The sequence below is a fragment of the Pteropus alecto genome, unplaced genomic scaffold, assembly GCF_000325575.1.
Source record: "Pteropus alecto unplaced genomic scaffold, ASM32557v1 scaffold86, whole genome shotgun sequence".
In the NCBI taxonomy this organism is placed as follows: Eukaryota; Metazoa; Chordata; class Mammalia; order Chiroptera; family Pteropodidae; genus Pteropus; species Pteropus alecto.
In genome coordinates, this window is record NW_006442109.1 from 4,716,060 (window position 1) to 4,740,333 (window position 24,274).

Genomic DNA, 24,274 nt, shown 5'->3' on the forward strand with positions numbered 1-24,274 from the left:
GCAATCTTGCCCGCAGCCTTGTCCCGCCGCCGCTCTCTGGAGTTTGTGCGGAGACTCTCGGGTCCTCCACCGTCTCCCATTCCGCGGCCGACTGCGAATTCGGTGGGATTTGCCTGCCTTTGGGGGAGTGACGCTTACGAGAGCCATTTCCTCCGTGCTCGCAGGAAGGAGCCATGGCTCTGGACGGGATAAGGATGCCAGATGGCTGCTATGCGGATGGGACGTGGGAACTGAGCGTTCATGTGACGGACCTGAACCGCGATGTCACCCTAAGAGTGACCGGGGAGGTGCACATTGGAGGGGTGATGCTCAAGTTGGTGGAAAAACTGGGTGAGTAGCATCGCAGCCGCGTCAAAGTAACGACCTCTCCCAGACGGGGGGAGGGGGAAGACCTTCGACGGGGGGAAGGGTGGATTTTGGAAATGTTGGTTGGCATCTCACAAATATTTTTTTTTTTAAATGTTAGATCTTTCAATATTTAACCAAACCGATCTTTACATCTTGGCTTATTTCGTTACTCTGTAATTATTAATTATTATTATGTAGTGATTCCAGCCCCCCAGTTAATGAATGTAATTGCGTAGTTACCGGAGGAAATTTCTTAATTCTTCATATTTAGCGACTTCACATTAAAAGAAGTAAGAACAGTGCGCAAATGGATGTTGAGGGGCGTTATTACAGGGCTTGTGGTTATCAGTTACTTACTTCAGTTTACCTGAACGCTAGTGAGACGTTTGGTATTGAGGATGATGCAAAATCTATTTAAGAATAAACTACCAAAATGTGTGACTTCTGGCGCCAATATGAAAGTTCTGTAGCAGTACTACTGCGTGATGGAGAGTGTTAAAATAATGATCCAGTCATCCACTCTTACAAGGGGTGGGGCAGTGTTTGACTATGTATAGTCTGTACTTTTTAAGTAAGCTATTTCGAGCGTTCAGTTTTATATTAATAACAAGCTAGTGAAAGAATTTTGTGTAATAAGCAGACATGAAACTAATTCGAGTTTGACAGTATTTGCTTGGGTACAAATGTATACTGGATTGATTTAAAACTGATTTAATTTTAAATAACAGGGTATCCAACAATATGATATGTTGGGATATTTAGCAATACACATTTTGTTTGTGATGGATGAAACCATTTTCAGCTGGAAGATCTACTGAAATAATTCAGTAGATGATTTTATCACAAGAGAAGATTGTCTTTCTGAGCTATAAAGTGCTTTTTGTATGTAATGCAGTTCGATAAGGTGATAAGTCTGGCATTGTCTTTTTAGGCTTTTTGTTTGTTTTAAACACTACATCCCTTCTTCAAACCACTCTAAAAAAGTAGAGAAGTGATATTTATCAGAAAACGTATTTCTTATCCCAAGGGATCGTTGTATACTTAACATATAAACTTATTGAAATAGTGCCCCTACGCAATTTGCAAAATAAGGCAGAATTCATTTAGGTGGACCTTCTTTGTATCCCTGCAGGAAGTTTAATTATCCACCGGCCTAAAAGAAGCTCCTTACAAGGTAGCCTTCTCCTCAGGACTGCATTGTTTGACTCTTGGAGACACAGCCCAGGAAGGAGAGTCTCCCTGGGTAGCCCTTTGAAAATGAGATTTTGCTGTATTGTTTATCCAATTACCTGGTGACTAACGTTTTTCTTATCTGATTTGAATAAGTTAGTGTTTGCAAAATATTTGTGAACCTTTTTTGTCCAGCAATAATAGCATGGGATTATTTAAGGAAGAAAATATCAAATGTAATTGTTTATATTTCTTTTGTTTACAAAGGAGACAAGCATATCAGAGATTGCTTTATATATGATAAGTGGACCTTAATAACATCATTGGTTTCAACAAAGATATTTCTTATTGTGAAGGTGATTGAGACAACCTGTAGTTCTTGAAAGCCAGCCTTTAATGAATAAATAATGACATTGTATTGCATTGATTAGAAGTATTACAGAATCACAGGCATAAATAGAAAATAGAGAATAACCTATTTGCAGAGAGAACTAACGTTAATTTTAAGTGACTACAATCTTAATCTTTTAATGTTCAGGCATTTTTAATTTTTTTATGTAGTGAAAAGAAGTCCAACATGGTAGGAAATGCTGTGTACAGGGAAACATTATATCTTTCTTGAACTGAACCAGTACTGATCCTCTTATATTTGACTTACAAATAGATGTTTTTCAACATAATACTGACTTTCCTGTTTGGTAAAAGGATAGCTGAATGATTATTTGCTCCTAGTTTTAGGATTAGATATTTTGAATGGTAAGCTATGTTGTTACCTATGGGCAAGTAAATAAAGGAGAAATTCGGTAGTGCATTATTTAAAACTTAGGAATCATGCTAGTCAAAACTAGAAAAGAACTTTATAATTCTTCAGTTACCTAAAACTGGAGTGACTTGCCTTTTGAAGCCCTAAGTTGAGTCACTGAAGGTGTGTTAAAGGGCAGACTGAAAGGCTACTTTTCAGCAATAGCTGAAGTAGATCAAAGCAGCTTGCAAAGTCTAAATGATAAGAGGTGGAGATTTTGGTGGAGATGAGATGTCACAGGGTTTCATGTCTCAAGACTGCAGGGATGGACAATTAGCAGAACCAGCCTACTGTAGCCTTGTAACAGTAGTTATAGTACCTCAGAACAGGTGGTACCACAGCATTCACCTGCGGCTTCAAACTCCAGATGCTTGTTGATAACCCTTCTTGTTCTCAGAGTGTGTACAAATACCAAAAGCATCATGTTTTAAGGCTATTTTCTCACAGATAGATTCTATGATGACTCCTTGCCTTAACATTGTATTAAAATTTTGTATATATGTGCACATGTGGAATTTTCTGGGAAGAGGCTTCTTAGCTTTCATTAGATTCTCAAAGAGGCCTACTATCCAAACAAAGGTTATGACACAACTCTATGGATTGGCCCTTTAAGGTCAGCCTTATTGTGAAGATACAGTGTTCATCCCAGACTTAGGCAGTTTAATTAAGCAAGCTGAAAAGTAAATACTGTTTCCTTAGTATGTGTCAGCAACATCTTTGTGTCTAGTTAGAATTTTATGAAGAACTTCTTCACTTTAGTTAAGATCATTAAACCATGGTTCTTAGATTTATGACATTAATTTAAAGATCTGAAAGGTCTCTTTTAAATCTTAGTGTAAAACACATTTATTATTCTGCATTAATCTTTTAAAAGAAAACACGAAGAAGTGGGCTTTAGGGGATTAGAGCATGATGTGACAGAAATTTTTGCATCTGTGATTTAGTCTAGGCTGGTACTAGACAAAAAATCTCAACATTGATCCCCTCAGTGTTTATACCTCATTCTGAAAATGAAAAATTGTTATTTCTAGTTTTAACTTTTTGGAAATACAGATAGAAAGTTTTAAATAGAATTTTAAAAATTTATTGCACTTTTTGTTAAAAACAATTTCAAACCTGTGTAGTGTTTTTTATTTTAAAGAAAAGGGTTGAAATATGAAATGTCAGGGATAAAGATTATTAAACTATGAAAAAATAGAATTATGTATTCAAAAATAAATTTTGTAAAGAAGATGCCCAATTTTATGGAATTCCCTGCATCTCTGGAAATCATTGAGAAATATTAAAACTTTTCTCCATTGAATTTAGAACTTAGAGTTGAGGATTCTAAATACCAAACATGTTTTGTTTTACTGCATTTTAGTATCACTTTATAAAAATTGTCTTTTAAAAACTTCTGCGTACAATTTCTACCTTTCTATAAAAGTTCATTTTAGTTGAAGAGTTAGAAATTTATTGTAACGTGGAACCCACTGAAAGGAAATCTCTGGCCAACTTTGAGCTTGGAGGGAAGAATAGACTATATGATTTCTAAGTTCCTTCTAGCTCTGATTATGAGTAGGAAGAATGTAGAAGTTGGCTTAGATCAGGTTAAATAATAACCCACAGGGAAAAATACAAGTTGGGGGACTCAGGAGTAACTAAAAAGAAATGTATGGAGTTGACTTAGAAAATTTGAGGAATATGTTTCTGCATGTAGCCTTTAGAATGTTGTCCTTGCTTTAAAGTGTGTACTTGCCCATAGTAGTGAAATAGAGTACATTGATGTTGGAACTGCATTACAATAGAGTTAGGCTGTGAAGTTAGCACATAGAACCAAAAAAGAGGAATGTTTTTGTCAAAATTACCCTTAAAAATTCCTTAAAGTGATCACGAAGTATGATACACAGTCATTCTATCTCACAGAAGTGCAAAGTAGCTAGTTTTTCTTCAGAAACTGCAAAAATAACTTTATTTGAGCACCAGATGAAGAAGTTGGTTTACATTAGGGGCTTTGTTACACAAAAATACTTGAAATACTACGATTAGAGCTTGACAAGATGCACAGGTAACTGGACAGCTCCCTTCTTATGCTTGTGCTCCTTGGGGAAGGCATGATTATGTAGTGGAATGGTGTCCATGCCATTGAAATCCTCGTTTTTTTCCACTGAGGGCATGCGATTAAATTCATGGAGATAAAATATCTACATGAAACAACCTCATTGTATTCATGAGACACATGAAGATTTTTTTTAGATCTTGGAGTGGGGTGAAAGAAACATTTAATGGTAAAATCACATATGTTAAAGTGAACTGAATTTTAGTTAAATACATAGCTTTCGATAGCAAGTTTACTCAGTGTTGAGAATACTGTTAATGATCCATAGGAATTGGACACTGAATTTTATCTGTTAGCAAATTTTAAGGTCCTTAAAAACAAGGGATAGTATGTATATTTTACTAAAATTCTTATAGCACCTAATAGAGTGTGAGCCATTCTTTGGATGATGTATCATGTGTTGTTTGCTGCCATGTTTTATACTTTATTTTTTAAAAGTCAGCAAATACTGTTCGATTCCAACTAGAGTTAACTTGTTTACAGAGGCACTAAAAAATTTGTTTGTTTATTCAATTTCTTACAAAAGATGTTGCTGGAAATATCTAATAGCTATTGTAAAAAATTGAAAGAATTTAAAGTTTCACCTTTTATCTTTAACTCTTTATTTTTTGAAACTTCTAAGTTCAAGAATAATAACAATGAACACTGTATAATCTTCACATAGCTCACCAGTTCACATTTTGCCATTCGATTTCTGTGTACACATACACACACGCTTTTTTGAACCATTTAAGTTGCAGACATCACATCCCTTTATCCTTTCATACCTAGATACTTAAAATTAAGTATCACCTTAGAACAAAGACTTTCTCAATATGTTACAGTATAATTATCAAATTCAGGAAATCTAACTTGATTCAGTACTATTGTCTACTATGCATCCATATTCAAATTTGCCAGTTCTAGTAATGGTCTTTGTTTTTTTCCATTCAGGATCTCATTCCTCATTTAGTTGTCATGAAATTGGCCTCTTAGTCTCCTTTAATATACAGGATGGTTACCAAGTTTGGAAACACAGGAGAATATATAATAAATGATTTATTAAAATTACATTAAAATACATGTTAAGTAGTAAATAATGCCTGTTTCCAGACTTTGTAATCACCCTATAGAATAGTTCTTTAGCCTTTGTCTTTCAAGACATTGTTTTACCTTTTTTAAATTAGATTCTTTATCAGCGTAAACTTCACTTCAGTGATATTTTTATAGGTTCTTTGTCTTTAAAGTTCACTTTTTCTTTCAGCTTACTATTAGATAAGTTATTAATAATATTTTTAGATGTGATTCAGTATTAGATTTCCCATGTCAGCTATCTCCAGACTGTAGTAGATGCTTAATGGATTACACAGAATAGTAAGAAACATCATCTGGCCCTGCCACTTACTGGTGTGCTCTTTGGACAACTAATCCAACCTTCTGAGTGAGTTTTGACATCTGTAAAATGGATTAAAAAAAAAAAAGTCATAGGATTTGATGAGAATTAGAAAAGTTAATACATGTGGAAATATGTTTTATAAACTAATGCTATACAAATGAGAGTGGCTGTTTTCTCAGTAGTATTGAAAGTGTGAGTATACTGAACTGAAAAAAAAAGGAAAGAGTTACAATGTAATTTAGGCTATTTAATGTTAATAGGTTCCAGCTTTAATGGTGGGCAATTGTACCCCTTAGAAGGAGCTTATTAGTTAGGGACTGCTTTGTGTTCTCACTCCCTAAACAGGAAAAATAGCTATCATTCCATCCTTCTCACTTCCAAACACACACCTGCTTCTGTAATGTAGCAAAGAGCTATTTAACTATTGTTTTCATGAGATTTCTAAAATGGAATGGACCAGTAAGTAGATGATGGTATTTTGGAGATTTGAAAAATGTATAACTATGCAGGCTTCAGTAGTAAAGTAATCCTTAATACATTTTATAAGAACAGTGGTTTTTATTCAGTTATAACAAAGAAATGATTTAAAATAGTTTCCTGGCACATGAAAACATTGGGTGCATTTAGAAACTAATGAAAGTGGTTTCAGGAAAAAAAAAACTGACATGCAGTATTTTTATTTAAATAATTTACTGAAATAAAAATTATAATGACTGCTTTACAAAATGGCATATCTACCCAGTGTGAGATAAACAAATATTCTAAAAGAATATTTTAAAATAATTTTTAAAAATTGAGTTGTGGCATTTTATACTTGGATTTGTGATTACAAATTTATATCTATTATAATCCATTTGTAACAAATTTTCATAATTACTGCATTTTTTGTTTTATCATAATGTCAAGCTCACTGAGGCATAATTTACGTGGGGCAAAATTTGTCCTTTTTTCTGCTGAGTTTTGACCAATGCATACAGTGTTGTAAAACTATAGCAATCAAGATAATTTTTCCAGCACCAAAAGGTTTCCTTGTTCTTTTATAATCAGCCCATCCCCTCAATCCTACCTCCTGAAAACTACTGATAGTTTGCCTTTTCAACAATGTCCTGTAAATGGAACCATACAGTATATACCTTTGAGTATAGTTTCTTTGACTTAGCAAAATATATTTTATTTTATTAAAACATTTTTTAGCATAATACATTTTAGATTCATTTGTGCGTGTCAGTACTCTCTGCTGAGTACTAGTCCATTATATGGCTGAGTATCATAGTTATCCATTCACCAGTTGAAGGGCATTTGTGTTGTTTCCAGTTTTTAGAGATTATGAATAGGGCTGCTGTAAACATTCGAATGAACACATATTTTCATTTCTCTTGGATAACTACCTAGAAGTTGGAGTGCTGGGTAGTATCCTAAGTATATGCTTAAATTTATAAGAAACTGCTAAACTTTTCCAGAGTGGCCAAATATTTCGTGTGCCCATCAGCACTGAATAAGAATTTTTTTAAAAAAAAAAGGATGTGAGAATCCCAGTTGCTCTGAGCCCTCTCCCAGCACTTGGTATTGTCAGGTGTTTTTGTTTTTATTTTTGTTTATTTTTAGCCAGTCTAGTAAGTATGTAGTGGTATCTCATTTTGATTTTAATTCACAGTTCCCTATTGATTAATGATGTTGGGGAGCTTTTGCCATGCTTATATACCATCAGTATATCTACTTAGTGAAGTGTTTTCATATCTTTTGCCTTTTTTAAATTCTGTATTACTGAGTTTTAAGAGCTCTTTATATATTCTAGGTTCAGGTTCTTTTATCAGATATGTATTTTGCCATATTTCCTCCCAGTCTATGGCTTGTCTTTTCATTTTCTTAAAGTGTCATGTATAAGAAATCCGCTTAATCAAGGTCGCAAAGATTTTGTCTTATAAGTTGTGTAGCTTGTTTACTTTTATATATTAAAAGGACTATGTAATATATAATAGTGATTATGTATCAAACAAAGTAATTGCATCATATAAATTTATAATGATGTGGTTACGATTTTAATTTGGTAGAATCTGTGGTATAAAATAATAGTCCCTTGATAACTGGTATGTCATCAATTACTAGAAAACCTAGATTTTTAGAACTTCAGTCATAAAAATGGATTTGTAGTGAGGCATCTTTGAATTATCAAAGAAAAGTTTCAGAGATTAATGCTGTAGAATGTATTGAGTAAGTCTGGGTTCCAATCCTGGCTATACCACTTAATGGCTGTGTGATTTTTATTTTATTTTTAGGCAGGATCTTCAATATTCAGAAGCTCTTGTTTCTTTATCTGTTTGTACAGTATAGATAAATACAGAATAAACCTTCATTTGAATTTGTTCCCTTCACTTTGCAATGTATTAGAATTCTTTAAAATTGTTTTTTTCCAATATAACTCTAAGATACCACTCTAAAACAATACTATTGTGGATAAAACTGTCATTGTATGAATCCTGGTCTACTTTCCTTCACTGAGACTATTATACTGTTTTATTCATAGTGACCTACCTGGAGTTATGTGGTAAAATGCTTTGAAATTTTTTCTTCTGGTATTCTTTCTCAATTTCAATTAATTCTGCTTCTCTTTGAATTAGTGTATATGAGAGAAGAAAATAAATACTAAATGATTAAAATGTGAGGTTTACATTTGGATTTCCTTTTCTTTTATCGTTCAGTTTTCAGACTTGATTATTTACTATCTACTAGTAGAAAGTTATCCAGCTTCAGGATATCCATGGGCAACCATTACACAGTTTTCAAGGTTGGAAGTTGACAACTAACTGCTAGCCCAGAGGAAGTGACATCTGCCTTAGAAACAATTTGTAGTCTGTCTTTTCTAAGCTATCTAACTTTTGTTTTTATTATATTATGCTGTAAAAAAATAAATCGGGTATTTTAAAGATCAGTTGTAATTTTAAAGCATCAGTGTAATGGTGATTTTGATATCTTTTTCTTAATGAAACACTCAGTTATGAATAAAACACCAATAAAGTGTCAGCATTATCGATTGTAGATGAAGATGTCTATTGGATAGAGCCTCCTAGATTGTAGTTCCTAGTTCAGTTTTAAGAATTTTATAGAAATTAAAAATAACTTGAAAAACGGCACAATTGCTATATCAATTTTTAAAGTTTTATGCAAGGTGTTGATAAATTCTGTTGCTGCGATAGAATGTTCTTGTTGTAAAGCAGAGCATAGACTGGGGTGAGATGGCCTACTTGTATCACATCCTGACTTTACTATATTCTAGCTGTACAACCTTAGGCTGTGTGACCTACTTGTCTGTACCTCTGGTTTCTTATCTAAAATGGGGATAATAATAGTACTTTTATCATTGGATTATAATGAGGATTAAGTTAGTTAATTCATAGGAAGTGTTTCGAGTAGCCTTTGTAAATGTAGCTATAATGATGATTGATTACAGTCCAGACTATCTTAGTGGTATGTATGTTTTCCCCTTTTACCGAGCTAGCAAACAGTATTTTATACAAGATTGAGACAGTATCCTTTATAAAAGTAAGCCAAATAGTTATTCTGTACAGTATTAGAAATTAAATATTTTACCTTCCTTGTGCTATCTTGCAATCACTATTGGTTAATATAAAGGTAGTATCAGAGTAGATTTTGTTACAGTATATATATATGTATATACACACATATATATATACACATATATATATGTGTGTATATACATATATATATAAAATTGTTAAAATGGAGAGTATCTCCAATAAATTTGATATTCTGTTTTAGGCACATGCCTTTCTTAAAAGATGAACTTTGTTATTAAGAACTTAGTCTAAGACATGGCCAGTTAATAGTTTTATATGAACTCGGCATATTAACATTTCCTGGTTATTTAACCTCACTTAACCCAAGTTTACGTATCTGTTACTTGTAATTAATATAAGAGCTAAGTGTTAAAAGGAGTAAAAGAATCCCGGGCACTTAGTAGAGGGTATGTAGTTAGAGCTCAATAAAATGTTATCCTCAGATATCTTTCAAATACTGTGTAAAACCTAAAACATAAATTTGATTGGTGGATTAAAGTAGTTTAATTAACTTATCTTCATTGTGTTTTTTAGTATTTAACCAAAATTTTATAAAATTTTGTTTAATTCTGAAATCTCTGAATCTCTAAAGCCTGATGGCCTGGGTTTGAATACTGGCTTCACTACCTGTAAGCTTTGTGACCTTGTGCCAAGCTATTTGACTTAGTTTCCTTATAAGTAAAATAAGAATAATAATATACTTAAGTCATAGGGTTGTGAGGATTAAATAACTGAATATGTGTAAAGCACTTAGAACAGTTCTTGGCACGTAGTAAGTACTAGTTATTTTATTGAGGCTCCTAATGGACCTCTGGGATATCTCACTATTAAATATCTTATAAGAGTTTGAGGAAATAAATGCCTTAAAGAATTTAGACTGGGAAAGAGGGCTTTAGAGTGAGATGGGACTTCATGCGTAAACGTTTCTGCGTGAAGATAATTCTGGGGAGCATTTTCTCAATCCATTGAGATTTTGCCCCCTGGCACTTGTCAGTTTGTTTCAAATAAACTCATAAAAATTATCCTAAAAAAACAATTCTATACATGCATACTCTATTTTTGATAGGTTATAGAGGTATATATGAGACTTTTATGGGAGAAAAAGAGGTACATGAACTTGACCTCATCAATAGTAGTAGAAACAATCATTTAGGGAGAGCTAAGTATTACATTAGGTAATGGGACATAATCTCCGCTCAAAATGTAAGCAGTTTTCTCGTACTAAAAAACAAGATTGCTTCGAGTTGACAGTCTGGTTGTGAAGTGCCAAATAAGTGGTATTGGAACATGAAGATTTAGGAACATGAAGATTTAGAAGCATGATCTCGCCTTAATTGAAAGAGGGCCAGGGTGAAAATTTAGGAAGAAAGGTATTCTGGGTTGAGGATTGCAGTATTCATGGTGTTTTGGAGACTAGATTAGAAAAGTAGAAGTTAAGATTATAGTGAGGAAAGATATGATTAAGTGAGGAAATTAGATTCTTTTATTCCATCGTTCACCCACTTAATATTTTAAGTGAGAACCTACTGAATGCTAGATACTATATTATGAATGAGAGAAACAAAAAGTGAACAAAATTAACTCATTCCTTAGCCTCGCTCAATTTGAAATCTTAGGAGCAAGACAGTCTTTAAATAATTCATTGCTATAATGCAATGAGTGTTATGATAATTGAAATAGTTATGGGAGTATGTACCCAGGAATCTGACCTAGTGTATAGGTAAGGATTTCTGGAGGAAATTACTTTTAAACTGAAGGTGGATTAGGAATTAGCTAGAAGAGTGGCAGAGGATGTTAAGCATGGGGATATGGGGTGGAAAGAACAGCAGGTTGGGAGAAGATGAGAAGTCCCAGCATGAGAGGTGGAACAAGGGAGGGTGGTGGCCATTTGAAGAACTGAAAGACTAATGACAGAGAAGCAGTCCTGGGGAACCCAGTGGCTAGACAGGCTTAAAACAGCCACGCATAAATCAGCAAGTACTTAAAGTGCTTTGTAACCAGATTTCAAAGATTGTGTTATAATAAGAACTGTGAGATGCCAACAAAAGATTTAAACAGAGAGAGATATCAGATTTTTATTAATTTGAAGTTCATCAGGTACATATAAGTCAGTAACAAGATATAAGCAGTAATCTTCTTGGATTCCAAGAAATATTTTCCAGTAGTCTACACTCCAGTTCTGTATTACGATTTGTTAGGACTTTGTGAGATAATTTAATATCAAAGACAATAAAGTATTCTTACTGAGGTGCTTCTTTTTTGAACTATAGAAGAGCTAGTGCCTTTGATCACTTTTTAAAAACAAATGCAGTTAGCACTTCTGTGAGTCAAATACTGACTGATGAATTCAGCCCTGATGTTACTCTCAGAATTTATCAGATGTTAACACTGCCTGGACTCAGAGTCCAGTCTCCTAGGAACTAAGCCAAATGGAACCAAATAAGTGGTGAGCCTTCAGGATTGGATAGAGAGTTACCCACCCTTTGGAAATGAATAATTGGCATTCTTTCTGTTCGTGTGTAGCCTGTAATTGCATGCATAGTTTATATGATCTGATAAAGTTTCTCAACTACTTTGAGTTAGTATATTTGTAGTACCAAATATTGGTTGAAATTGGTAGACATCATTATTTGGGGTTTATAAGTAACTTCAAAGGACGATTTTGTTTTGATCAGTGAATTCCTCTATTTTTAATCAGTTAGCTATGTCAAAGAAGTGTCAGTTTGCTAACTTTTTATCAGTTTATTTTCTAATCGTTTTTGCATAATTGGTCAATCCATCTACTTTAGTCTTTGAAGCCTTAAAAGTTTGTTGAAACTCTCAAGGGAATTTTTCTCTGCTGCAGCCATTTGCCTTCAAGATTGCTTGAAATCTACCCTGACAATAGCCCTTTTACCAGTGCAGGTCACTTAGCCCTGAGGTGGGAAAAAGGCAGGTGCTTAGTTAAAGAAGGGAAGGAAGGAAATAACAGTCCCTATGTGATGCATATCTCACTTATTGCTCATTGGTCCCCCAGGCAAGACCTGGTATTTCTACTTTATTTAATAATCTCTTTACCTCCCTGATGTCCAGTCTACCTTTTTCACTCCTAAATGCCTGTTTCCTATAAGAAATATGTAGGATAATTATCAGGAAATTACTGTGAAATATAAATGAATCTTAACATTTTTAGTCCTTTGTCTTCAAATTAAGCATTTCCAAACCCGTTTCTCTTCTGCAAGACTTTATTTTGGATAATAGAGTGTTATTTAAGAATGCCACTTCTGAAGTCACATTGATCTGGATTCAAATCCTAACTTCTCTGTGTACTAGCTTCGTGATCATGTTGCATAACTTCTTCATCTCTTGGTTTTCTCATCTCTAAAACAGAGATTATAATAGTATTTACTGCTTAGCATTTTTGTGAGAATTAAATAAGTGCTATCGCTGTATACTAAGAGTTCTAGAAACAAATCTTAGTGCTATTATTATCATCCATTTAGTTTTCAAGCCTAGGAACTTTATAGCTTTCCTCTTTACCTTCCAGCTGTCCTCTATCATCTGTAATCAATATCATTAAAACCTGTAATTCTAATTTAGACATCTCTCTCATATTTGGCTCCTTCTCTTCAGGTCCTGGTCAGGTCAGGTCCTGCTCCCAGAGCACTGCAAGACATTTCTCTCTGCCATGCTCTTCCTTTTTCTGATTCACTCTCCTTAATCCCATCATAATTATTTTCATGAAACATTATTTATTCATAATTATTTACAGGTGCCCCTTTTCCTTTTAAAATCAGCATGTTTGTATGCTTCTGGTCAGTCTTTAGAGAAATAGGTAAATATGTGTGTTGCTGTCTGAAATCTATTATGCACATCGTGTTTATATGGGTTACAGTTGCGTACTGTGTTATGGTTCGACTTGCCACTGTAGTGATAAGCCGTGCTGTAATATGCTAGATAACTTAAGTACTTTCAAGAGCTATTTCTTTGAGATGGGCTGCTTTACACACACAAGTTGTGCAGTTAAATATTTTTGATGTGCATTTGGCTCTTATGTTTACCTAGGTGAATGATTCTCATTTGGTCTACCATCATTTTCCCCAGGGTTTTGATCATTGTATAAAATTTGTTTTTGCTACTTTTGAGTAGAAATAAATATCCTGAGTGGAGCCATTTGTGAGACTTGATGTGGAAATACTATTAGTTTTAAAATAAGACACATAGTATAATACAAAGCCAGCACCAGAGAAAGATTTTTTAGAAGGGAGGAAAACATTGTCTTGAATATTTACGAGAGCTCTACTAAGTCTCTAAAAAGTTTTAAAGTGACCCTGCAACACAGTCTCTACTGAGAGACAGTTAAAGAATGATGATAAATGTAAATATGTTTTAAGCTTAACAGAACCATTTCAGTCACTGTTTAAATATTACAATAGCTTTTTTTTCTTAAAGAAATTTAAAAACTCCTTGTACTTGCCATCCCGTTTCTGTCCGTCTACTATCCTTTATTCTCCCCATTATAACAAAATACTCAGGAAAAGTTGTCTGTATTCCTTATTTCTATTTCCTCACCACCTAACCATTGTAATTCAGACTTTCATTTTCACTCCCACCTTTACTTTTTGTATGGTCTCTCATTTTCACTCACGTACACTTCTGCTCCCACAGTTCTTCAAAACCATGATTTTGAAACACAAATCATTCCCCTGCTTAAGACTATTTCCAAACCCATACCCCAAATAGTTTGTGCTGGGTCCAGGATTTAGTATATTTGACAAGTTGCTCAGATAATTCTAATGTGAAACAGGCTGAAAACCACTGCTCTAGTGGCTTCTCTCATACTCATAATAAAATCTGAACAACTTTGACCTACAGGGCTCCTGCCTTGCTCTCTGATACCATCTATTTTTTTTTCTCCTCCTCCATTCTAATCATACTGGCCTTCTTCAAAGATGCTGGAACTTTGTTCTTCTCATCACTATCTCTAGCATTAAAATAGTACTTTCTTGCACATATACCCATTCAGTAGATAATTGTGAATTAATGAATATTTTATCGACTATTCTTATTCTGTAGTAGTGATTACCTATAATTAATGCTGTTTAGGTTGTTGGTGTCTTAAGTCTTCAAAAATGCTACTAAAAATTCTATTTGAACATATGCCACAGGCTCTCACAGTCTGACTCTTCCATCTTCCAGCACTGTATACTTCTTTTGCTGTCAAATGCCTGCTTTTTCATTTGTCTCTTGACATGTGCACTATTTCTATTTTATTAATTTTTTCTTTCCTATATTATTACTTGCCTACTATTTTCTGTGGGTAAAAAGGGTTGGTCTTACCAGTGTGTCCAGTCAGAGATTTTCTTTTCTTCTGTGGATAAACTATTCATAGGGTGTCTAGTACATCTTTGGATTGTATGCCCTTTTTGTTTATTTATTTTTGCTGGATGCAGGTGGACTGCTTCAATTCCACCAAGATGGAATTGATAGAGAGGGTCAGACTTTTAAAAAGAAGATCAGCATCAGGGGAAGTACCTGTTTTTAAGGTCAGATTTTGAAGCCTAATTGATGGAAAGTTGAGAATTTATTATATCAGGGGCCCATAAAGTTTTTCTATAAAAGTCCAGGTAGTAAATATTTTGGGCTCTGTGAGCCAGAAGGTCTCTGTCACAATGACTTTACTCTGCTGTTGTAGTGCAAAAGCAGACATAGACACTCTGAAAAAATGTGTGGCCATGTTTCATAGAACTGTTTATGGATACTAAATTTGAATTTTATGTAAAAATTATGTAAATATATTCTTTTAATTTTTTTTTTGAAATCCCCTGTGACATTGTGATTTAAAAGAAATGCATATTTTATCATTTAGGTGACCAAAATATATTGCTCATATACATTTGGTCTTCCATAATTGCTAGCTCACAGTTCCTGGAACTCAAAGTGAGTGTAGTGTGTCTTTTGTTATGTTAATGAGGTGCTTTTTGGAAAGCATCTAAGGCTGGTAGCTGGTTATGGAGAGAACCAACCACCTGATTAGAGTGTTGGAACTTTAAACTTACAACATTATATTAGTTTCAGGTGTATATTATAGTTATTAGACATTTATATACCTTAACAAAGTGAAGGGTTGGAACTTTCTGTCCAATACCCTGACTTCCAGGATGGGAGAGGGGTTGGAGGTTGGGTCATTCACCATTGGCCAATGATTGTATCAATCATGACTATCTCATAAAGTCTCTAAAAACCCAAAAGGTTGGGGTTCGGAAAGCTTGCGTGTTGGTGAACACATGGAGATGAGGTGAGAATGGCATGCTTGGAAGGGGCATAGAAGCTCTACACCCCTCCCCACACACCGTGCCCTATTGGTTTCTTCCATCTGGCTATTCCCCAGTTATATCCTTTTACAATAAGCCAGTGATCTATAAAGTAATGTTTCTCTGAGTACTGTGAGCTATTCTAGCAAATTAATTGAACCCAAGGAAGGGGTCATGAGAACCTCTGATTTATAGCCAGCCGGTCATATTACAGGTGATAACTTAGACTTTCATTTGGTGTTCTGAGTTGGAGGGGGTCATCGGAACCTCCAGTCTATAGCTAGTCAGTCAGAAGCACAGGTAACCTGGGCGCACATCAGGCATCTGAAGCGTGTATGGTGGGGGAAGAGGGAAGGAAGGGGCAGTTTTGTAAGACTGAACCCTTAACCTGTGGAATATGGTGCTATCTCTGTGTAGATAGTGTCATAACTGAGTTGAATTCTGACACACTGCTAGTGTCTGAGAATTGTTGTTGGAATGGGTAAATCCCCAGTCCCCCATGGTAGGTTATGGGAACCTACCAGATTTATTCCCAAATCATTTAAAAATATAAAAACCATTCTAAGCTAGTGGGCCATAGGAAAACAGAAGGCAGTCGTAGTAATAGCATCCTTCTATAGTTCTAACTTGAGAAGTTGGATTTTTTGACCAATAGTCCTTTTCATACTCCCCATTATAAAACCTGTCTTTAAACTTTGGGGTTTGGTGACAAATTGGCTTTTTATAAAATTTACCTGTAACTTATTTCAAAGAGCTACTCAGCTCCTTATTATGTTGGTGTCTTTGCCTCTGTGTGTTAGCACCTTATCGCTGGCCCACATTGAGACTGCCATTTATTATTTCTTTACAGTATTGCTTTCTGCTCTCATTTTTGTTTGGCTGGTTAGTTGTTTGAATAAGCATTTCTTTCAAGCTTGTAGCGGATGCCGTTGAGGCCCCCTCTCCCACCACAGTTCACTGGCTGCTGTGGTACACAGATCCTGTCATCTCTCCTTAAGCACTAGGATCTCTGAATTTGTTTTGTGGGAGTGTGGGTGGTCAGCCCCATGCATGGCAACTAGGAATTTAATGGCCCTGGGAGCAATCTTCAACCAAGGAAGTGTATAGATGCCCTAGCTTTCTCTTTCTTTAGTTTTCAGTTCTGATAACTCCCAGTTATCCACAGCAGTTAATGAACCTTAAATAGACTTTTTTTCCTATGACTCACTTTTCTTAATCCCTTCAAGTGTGCTTCCTGGGTTTTCCCTTCCCCTGAATAAGCTACTTGCACCAGAGTTCTTATCTCAGGTTTACTTTTTGGGGTAACCCAAATGATTTAATTCAGCATTTACAGACTGTTGTTATTGATAGCAGGGTACAATGTACACTATTTTCCCTCCTTCCTGTCTCCACTGAAAGTACATGTGAGGTAGCTTCCTTAATAGTTGACATTGGCACCGGAGTACCACAAAAGTGACGACTGAGATGTGGAGAAGAAAATATTATATACCTACTTACTTAATGTTAATTCAGCGCAGCCTTACTCTGTGTGGTTACTATCATTCTTTGCAAGAGTTATCTTTTTCTGCCCTGGGTTCTCCTGTTCTTGAAAAGTAAACCATCTGTAACATGTGGGATCATTTACCTCATATATGAAAAGGTCCCAACCTTGATTGTCTTCTGTGAGCTAGATCGAATTTGTTCTTTCTAAAAGTTGACAACTGTTAATTCAGCGCAGCCTTACTCTGTGTGGTTACTATCATTCTTTGCAAGAGTTATCTTTTTCTGCCCTGGGTTCTCCTGTTCTTGAAAAGTAAACCATCTGTAACATGTGGGATCATTTACCTCATATATGAAAAGGTCCCAACCTTGATTGTCTTCTGTGAGCTAGATCGAATTTGTTCTTTCTAAAAGTTGACAAACTGTGCTAGAAAATAATTTAAGATGCAGGGTGGTACTACACAGTGTTAAGTTTAGACAAGTTGTTATAAAATAGCAAATATATATATATTTCTGTAGCCAAACTTCAAATAATATCATTGACTGGGCTTTTCAAAACAAATATTAAAATTTCAAAAGTGCAGTATAATCACAAGTAATTAAAATTCTCACAGTAAAGTACTACTGACTAAAATATTTTTTAATGTCTGGGAAATTAAAAGTAATTTTCCACTCATGATGTATGTCTTCCATAACAAGGGGAAGTTTAGTTATATCAAGTAAATTGTACCATAGAAGGTGTTTATAGGCATATAATCAATGTAGAAACTTGATTTTTTACTTCCTGAGGCTTTCAGGTAGACTAGTTGTGTTCAAAGAATCTTCTGGATTAGTATATACTTTTAAACTAATCTTAAAGTTGATCAGCTCTTACTTTAAAGCTATATTAAAATGATCTTTTTATCAAAATCATAATAGTTTTCATTTTTGTCAGAATGTTATTTCCCAGGGGTTTTTCTTCTGGAAGTCTTTGTTTGGCTATTGTTCTTTTTTTGAAAAGTCATTCTCCCCTTTTTTAGTTCATAGTTAAACATATCCGAAAAGTTTTCACTTTTATTGCTACTTAAAGAACTAGCTGAAGATTTTTATGTATATTTTGTTGTTTATTGTTAAGATCTGCCCTATCTTGTGTAAATCACATTTTTATTTGGTTTAATTTAATTATGTAAGATTATAAAGAGCAGATATTAACGTTTTCTGTTAAACTTATACCAAAATATATTTGGGGCGGGCAGAGTTAGACGGCGTAACTTTATAAATTACTTTTCTTGGACAATGTGTAGGTTGAGATATAGGTTGTTTTGTTTGGTTGTTTTCATCTCTTAGATTATAGAGTTTTACTCATGGATGGTATTTTCCCCATGCTCTTCTTCACCTAGGTTTTTGCTCACTCTGGTTCCCTACATTACTTTTCACCACTCATCACCTTCACACACTTCTGCAGCCTCACAAACGTCAGCCTTCTCACCTACTTTATCATCAGAATATTGTCCATTCCTCAAGGCTGGGCTCAGAACCCAATAACTCCACTTCATTATCCTTCTTCCAGCTCCCAGGGTTTTCTTTGTTCTCTGAATGACTACAGAGAGTATTTATTCCATTTGTCATCCATGTGTCTCATATTGTACCTAACTTGGCATTGTTAGTTGCCCTGTATATTCTGCCTCAACTACCTTGTATACTCCGGCCAGAGTATACAAGAGTATATAGGGCAGACAGTGTGTTTTCTCAGCTGTTTATTATTTCTTTTGTATTTATCACATAACAGACTCTTAATATTTGTTTATATTAAGTATCCGATTATTTAATTTTCTGCTTTTAATTTTTTCAAGGTAGTCTTGGTGATTTTTTTTTTACACCTATAGCACCTGGTCTTCCTAGGTGGTCTCCCATCCAGCTACTAACCAGGCCCGACCCTGCTTAGTTTCTGAGATCAGACGGGATCGGGTGTGTTCAGGGTAACATAGCCGTAGACATCTGGCTGATTTTTAAGCGTTTTGTTTATTGTTGTTTTTCTATAGATGTGAAAAAAGATTGGTCTGACCACGCTCTCTGGTGGGAAAAGAAGAGAACTTGGCTTCTTAAGACACATTGGACCTTGGATAAGTATGGGATTCAGGCAGATGCTAAGCTTCAGTTCACCCCCCAGCACAAACTCCTCCGCCTGCAACTTCCCAACATGAAGTATGTAAAAGTGAAAGTGAATTTTTCTGATAGAGTCTTCAAAGCTGTTTCTGACATCTGTAAGACTTTTAGTAAGTATCAGATAAATCCTTCATGAAAGTATGAGTTGTGTGATGTATGTATGATTGATAACTGACATTTACTTATCTCAAGGAGTAGGGATTGGGATGAGCTATCTATGTTTGTATGCGTATATGAAATTTTTATTTTATTCTTTAAAGTTTTATATTACTTTCAGATAAAGAAATGTTGAGTTAAGGTGAAACAAGAATCTAGGTATATCAGTATTTCTTATTTCATAATACTTGAATCTAATGATTTATGGGAAGGAGAAGGGAACAGGGAAGGAAACAGGTATTATTTTTAGAGGGATGTAAGTTTTACAGTGCTTCCTTCACATAAGTCATTATTTTGATTTTAGTGATTCAGGCAGATTATGTCACTTCCTTCATTGAAGGCCTTACACAGCTCCTAAGGAAATGACTATAAGTGTTGTCTTCCTTAACCGGTCTAACATTTGAATACTCTTGTAGTAATTCTGTTTATGCTTTGTGAAATGAAATGTGGATTACTTTTGCGTGACCCAGTTATATCAACCATCAGAGAAAATGTGAACTATTGTCTTTATCACTAATATATAACTTTATTGTGCTGTAGATTAGGGGGAGATACAGGTAGGTTGACATTGCTACTTTGATCTAATGACTGAAATTATAATGATTTTTATGTTTAATGGAATTTTTAAGAAAAAATTAAAATACAGAAAACTAAAAGTAATTATGTAACAAATGCCTACTTCCTATTATCTAGAATTAATAGCTGATATTATTTTGCCAAACTCTTTTTTAAGTCCAAATAATATAGGTAGAGTTCTTAAGTCACATTTTCCTAATTTCCCTTCAAAAAGCAACTATACTGTGTAGCTGTACTGTTCATAAATTTAGTGTGTATCCTTCCAGTACTTTTAAAAATACATAAACACACACATATGCATGTACTTATATCTATGTGTGTAAATATACTCCCAAACAATATATGTTATTGCCATCGCTGTTTGGGTATTTTCTTAAACAGTTTTATATGTGTTTGCAGAAATTTCTTGAGTGTTCACTCAGAAGTAAAAAGTAAAGTTGCTGTGTTTTAAATATACATGATTCATTTCATTGTACTGTCAAATTGTTCTCCCAAGTGTTTCTACCATTTTACATTTCAACCTACAATGTATGAAAATGCCTCGCTCTATTTCATCTTCAGTTTTTAGTGTTTGCATCTCTGAGTGAAAAAATAACAGTATTTCATTTTAGTTTATAAAGTTAAGTATGTTTTTGTATCTTTATTGGCCATCGAATCTCAGTTTCTTTTTTAAATTGCCTGTTTATCAATTTTTAATAAATAGACAAATAATATAAACTTTATTTTTTAGAGTAGTCTTAGGTTCACAGCAAAATTGAGAAAGTACAGAGTTCCCATTTACCCTATATCTCACCGTCAACATCCCACACCAGAGTGGTACATTTCTATATTGACATGTCATTATTATCCAGAGTCATTGGCTTACATTAGCTTTCTTCTTGGTGTTGTCCAGTGTGTGGGTTTGGACAAATGTATAATGACATGTATGTGTCATTATTATTATCACAGAGATTAGTTTCTCTGCACTAAAAATCTTCTGTGCTCTGCCCATTCTCTTCCTCCCCCAACCTTTGGCAACTACTAATCGCTTTATTGTTTCTATAGTTTTGCCTTTTCCAGAATGTAGTACAGTTGGAATCATATAGTATGTAGCCTTTTCAGATTGGCTTCTTTAACTTAGTAATATGTATTTGTTTTTTTTCCACGTCTTCATGGCATGATAGCTCATTTCCTTTTAGCACTGAAAAATATTCCATTGTCCAGATGTACCAGATTATTTATATATTCTACTGAAGGACATCTTGGTTGTTTCCAAGTTATGCAATTATAAATAAAGCTGCTATAAACATCCCCATGCAGAATTTTGTGTGAACATATGTTTTCAACTCCTTTGGGTAAATAATAAGGAGTGTGATGTTGGATCATATGGTAGAATATATTTAGTTTTCTAAGAAACCACCAAACTGTCTTTAAAAGTAGTTATACCATTTTGTATTCATACCAGCAATGAACGAGAGTTCCTGTGGCTCTGAATTGTCACTGGCGTTTGGTATTGTCAGTGATCTAGATTGAGGCCATTCTAATGGAGGAATAGTGATCTCATTTTAATTTGTATTTCTCTGATGACACATGATATGGAGCATCTTTTCATAGGCTTATTTGCCATCTGTACATCTTCTTTGGTGAGGTGTCTGTTAAGGACTTTGGCCTATTTTTTAATCAAGTTAGTTGTTTTCTTATTGTTAGGTTTTAAAAGTTCTTTATAATATTTTGCATAACTGTCCTTTTGCAGATATTTTCTCTCAGTCTGTGGCTTGTCTTTTCATTATCTTTGACATTTTCTTTCACAGAGCAGAATTTAATTTTAATGAACTCCGGCTTATCAGTTATTCTTTTTATGTACTATGCTTTTGTTGCATGTAAAAAGTCATTGCCAATCCCATGGTCATCTAGATGTTATCTTCTAGGGATTTTAAGGTTTTCATTTTACATTTTAGGTCTATGATACATTTTAAGTTAATTTTTGTGAAGGTGTAAGGTCTGGTTCTAGATTCATTTTCTTGCATGTGGATGTCCCCTTGTTCTAGCATTATGTTTTGAAAAATTATCTGATAGTTGGCAGTTTCTTAAAACAGTTGGCAGTTTCTGACAAAGCTAAACAGTCTTACCATATGATTCAGCAATTGTGTTCTTAGGTATTCAGCTGATTCTAAATTTATGCCCACGTGAGAACCTGAATGTATAAACTCATAGATAAAACAGAACGGTGGTTACCAGAGAGGAAGAGTGGTGGGAGAAGGATAAAGGGGAGCCAAATGATAAAAGGAAGGAGACTAGACTTTGGGTGGTAAGCACACAATGAAGTGTACAGATGTTGTGTTATAAAGTTGTACATCTGAAACTTACATAATGTTAATAAATGTTACTCTAATTTAATTTTTAAAACACTAAAAATTAAAATGATCTTTTCTTCACTGTATTGCCTTTGCTCTTTTGCCAAAGATCAGTTGACTGTATTTATTTAGATCTTCTGGGCTCCCCTTCCACACCAGGGTAAAACACCATGTCAAAGAGATATCTGCACCCCCGTAGTCATAGCAGCATTATTTACAATAGCCAATATTTGGAAACAATCTAAGTGTCCATTAACCGATGAATGAAGATGTGTGTATATGTATGTGTGCATATATATGTGTATACATATACATTCATATACACAGATACATACACACAATGGAATATTATTCGGCCATAAAGAAGAAGGAAATCCTGCTATTTGTGACAACATGAATAGGAACTTGAGGGCATTGTGCTAAATGAAATAAATCAGAGAAAGATAAATACTGTATTATCTCACTTATTGTACAATGAAGAAAACAAAAACAATACAGGTTACTTTTTCTATAAAGCTAAAGGTGAAAAACAAATGGAAACTCAAACTACTTGTAAGATTTCCTAGTTTTGGCTATTCTAGTGGACGTGGGGTAATATCTTGTGTTTTCAATTTGCACTGCCCTAATGATTAATGATATTGTATATCATTTCATGTGTTTAATTACCACAGGTATAGTCTTTGGTATTGTGTCTGAATCCTTTGCCTCCTTTAAAAAAATTACGTTGTTTGTCATCTTACTGGGTTGTAAGCATTTTTGCATATGCTGGATTCAGAAAATTTAGTGAATGTGTTTTGTAAATATTTTCTTACTGTCTGGCTCATCTTTTAATTTCATTGTGTCTTTTGAAGAACAAAAGTTTTGATTTTTATGACCAGTTTATGATCTCTCATTTTTGTTCATAGACACAAAAATTCTTAACAATTTTAGCAAATTAAATCCAATGTATAAAAAAGATTAACACATTGTGATCAAGTGAAGTTTATCTCAAGAACATACAACTTTCTATGTGCATGTGAAAAGAATTTATAATTTCATTGGGTGGGAATGTTCTAAGAATGACAGATCAAGTTGGTTGATAAGAAAGGGATGTTAAGATCTTCAACTAAAATTGTTGATTTGTTCTTACTCCTTTCACTTCTATCAGTTTTATTGAAATATTCTTATTAGTGTGTATATACATTTAGAATTAAATTCTTGAAGAATTTACTTGTTATGACTATGAAATGACCCTCTATATTCCTGCTAATGTTTGCTTTGAAATGCACCTTGTCTGATAACAGATTGTATACTATATCTTTTCCTATCTTGTTCCTTTTAATCTGTTTTTAAATTTCTTATAAACAACATATAACTAGGACTGCCTTTTTATCTATTCTGATAATCCCAGCCCTTTTTAAAACTGTTTAGACCATTTATATTTAATGTGGTTATCAATGTGGTTGAGTTTAAATCTATCATCTTAGTATTTTTTATATGGTATTTACTTTTTTTATTTTCTTGTGTTCCTTTTTTTGGTTGTTTGTCTCTTTTGAATTGAGGGTTTGTTGTTGTTGTTGTTGTTGTCATTATGATTACATTTATCTCCACCTGTGCCATAATAGCTATTATCTTTGTTTTGTCTTTTTAGTGGTTGCTCTACTGTTTACAGCATAGGACTTTAATGCATAGTCTGTGTTCAAATAGTATAATATCATTTCACACATAATATAATAACCTTATAACAGTATATTCCAGTTCTCTTTCCTGTGCTTTGTGCTATTGTCATGTTTTACTTTCATATTTGCTAAAACACACAATATGGTATTTTCTCTAAAACAATAATTGCCTTTTGAAAGTATTAGAAAATAAGGAAAATGGTCTTTTGTGATTACCCACACATTTACCATTTTTCAATGTTCTTTGTGAGGATACTTTCCACATG

The 24,274-nt window shown here is 34.1% G+C and overlaps 1 protein-coding gene, 1 long non-coding RNA gene and 1 pseudogene across 4 annotated transcripts in view; 1 reads left to right on the top strand and 2 right to left on the bottom strand.

Annotated features, from left to right (window-relative positions):
* LOC107196298 overlaps nucleotides 1-24,274 on the bottom strand; it is a 165,098-nt gene that overhangs the window by 48,930 nt on the left and 91,894 nt on the right. The gene's annotated exons all lie outside the window — the stretch shown is intronic.
* FERMT2 (fermitin family member 2) overlaps nucleotides 138-24,274 on the top strand; it is a 60,444-nt gene continuing 36,307 nt past the window's right edge. The window contains exons 1-2 of one of the 2 annotated variants that reach the window (XM_025038927.1): nucleotides 138-330; nucleotides 19,162-19,395. In XM_025038927.1, the coding sequence (XP_024894695.1) occupies nucleotides 174-330; nucleotides 19,162-19,395 (391 nt within the window). In that variant the 5' untranslated portion in view covers nucleotides 138-173. The remainder of the gene's footprint in view (nucleotides 331-19,161; nucleotides 19,396-24,274) is intronic. The other variant, XM_006920177.3, reaches the window with a different exon arrangement.
* LOC112469702 lies at nucleotides 18,997-19,115 on the bottom strand (annotated as a pseudogene).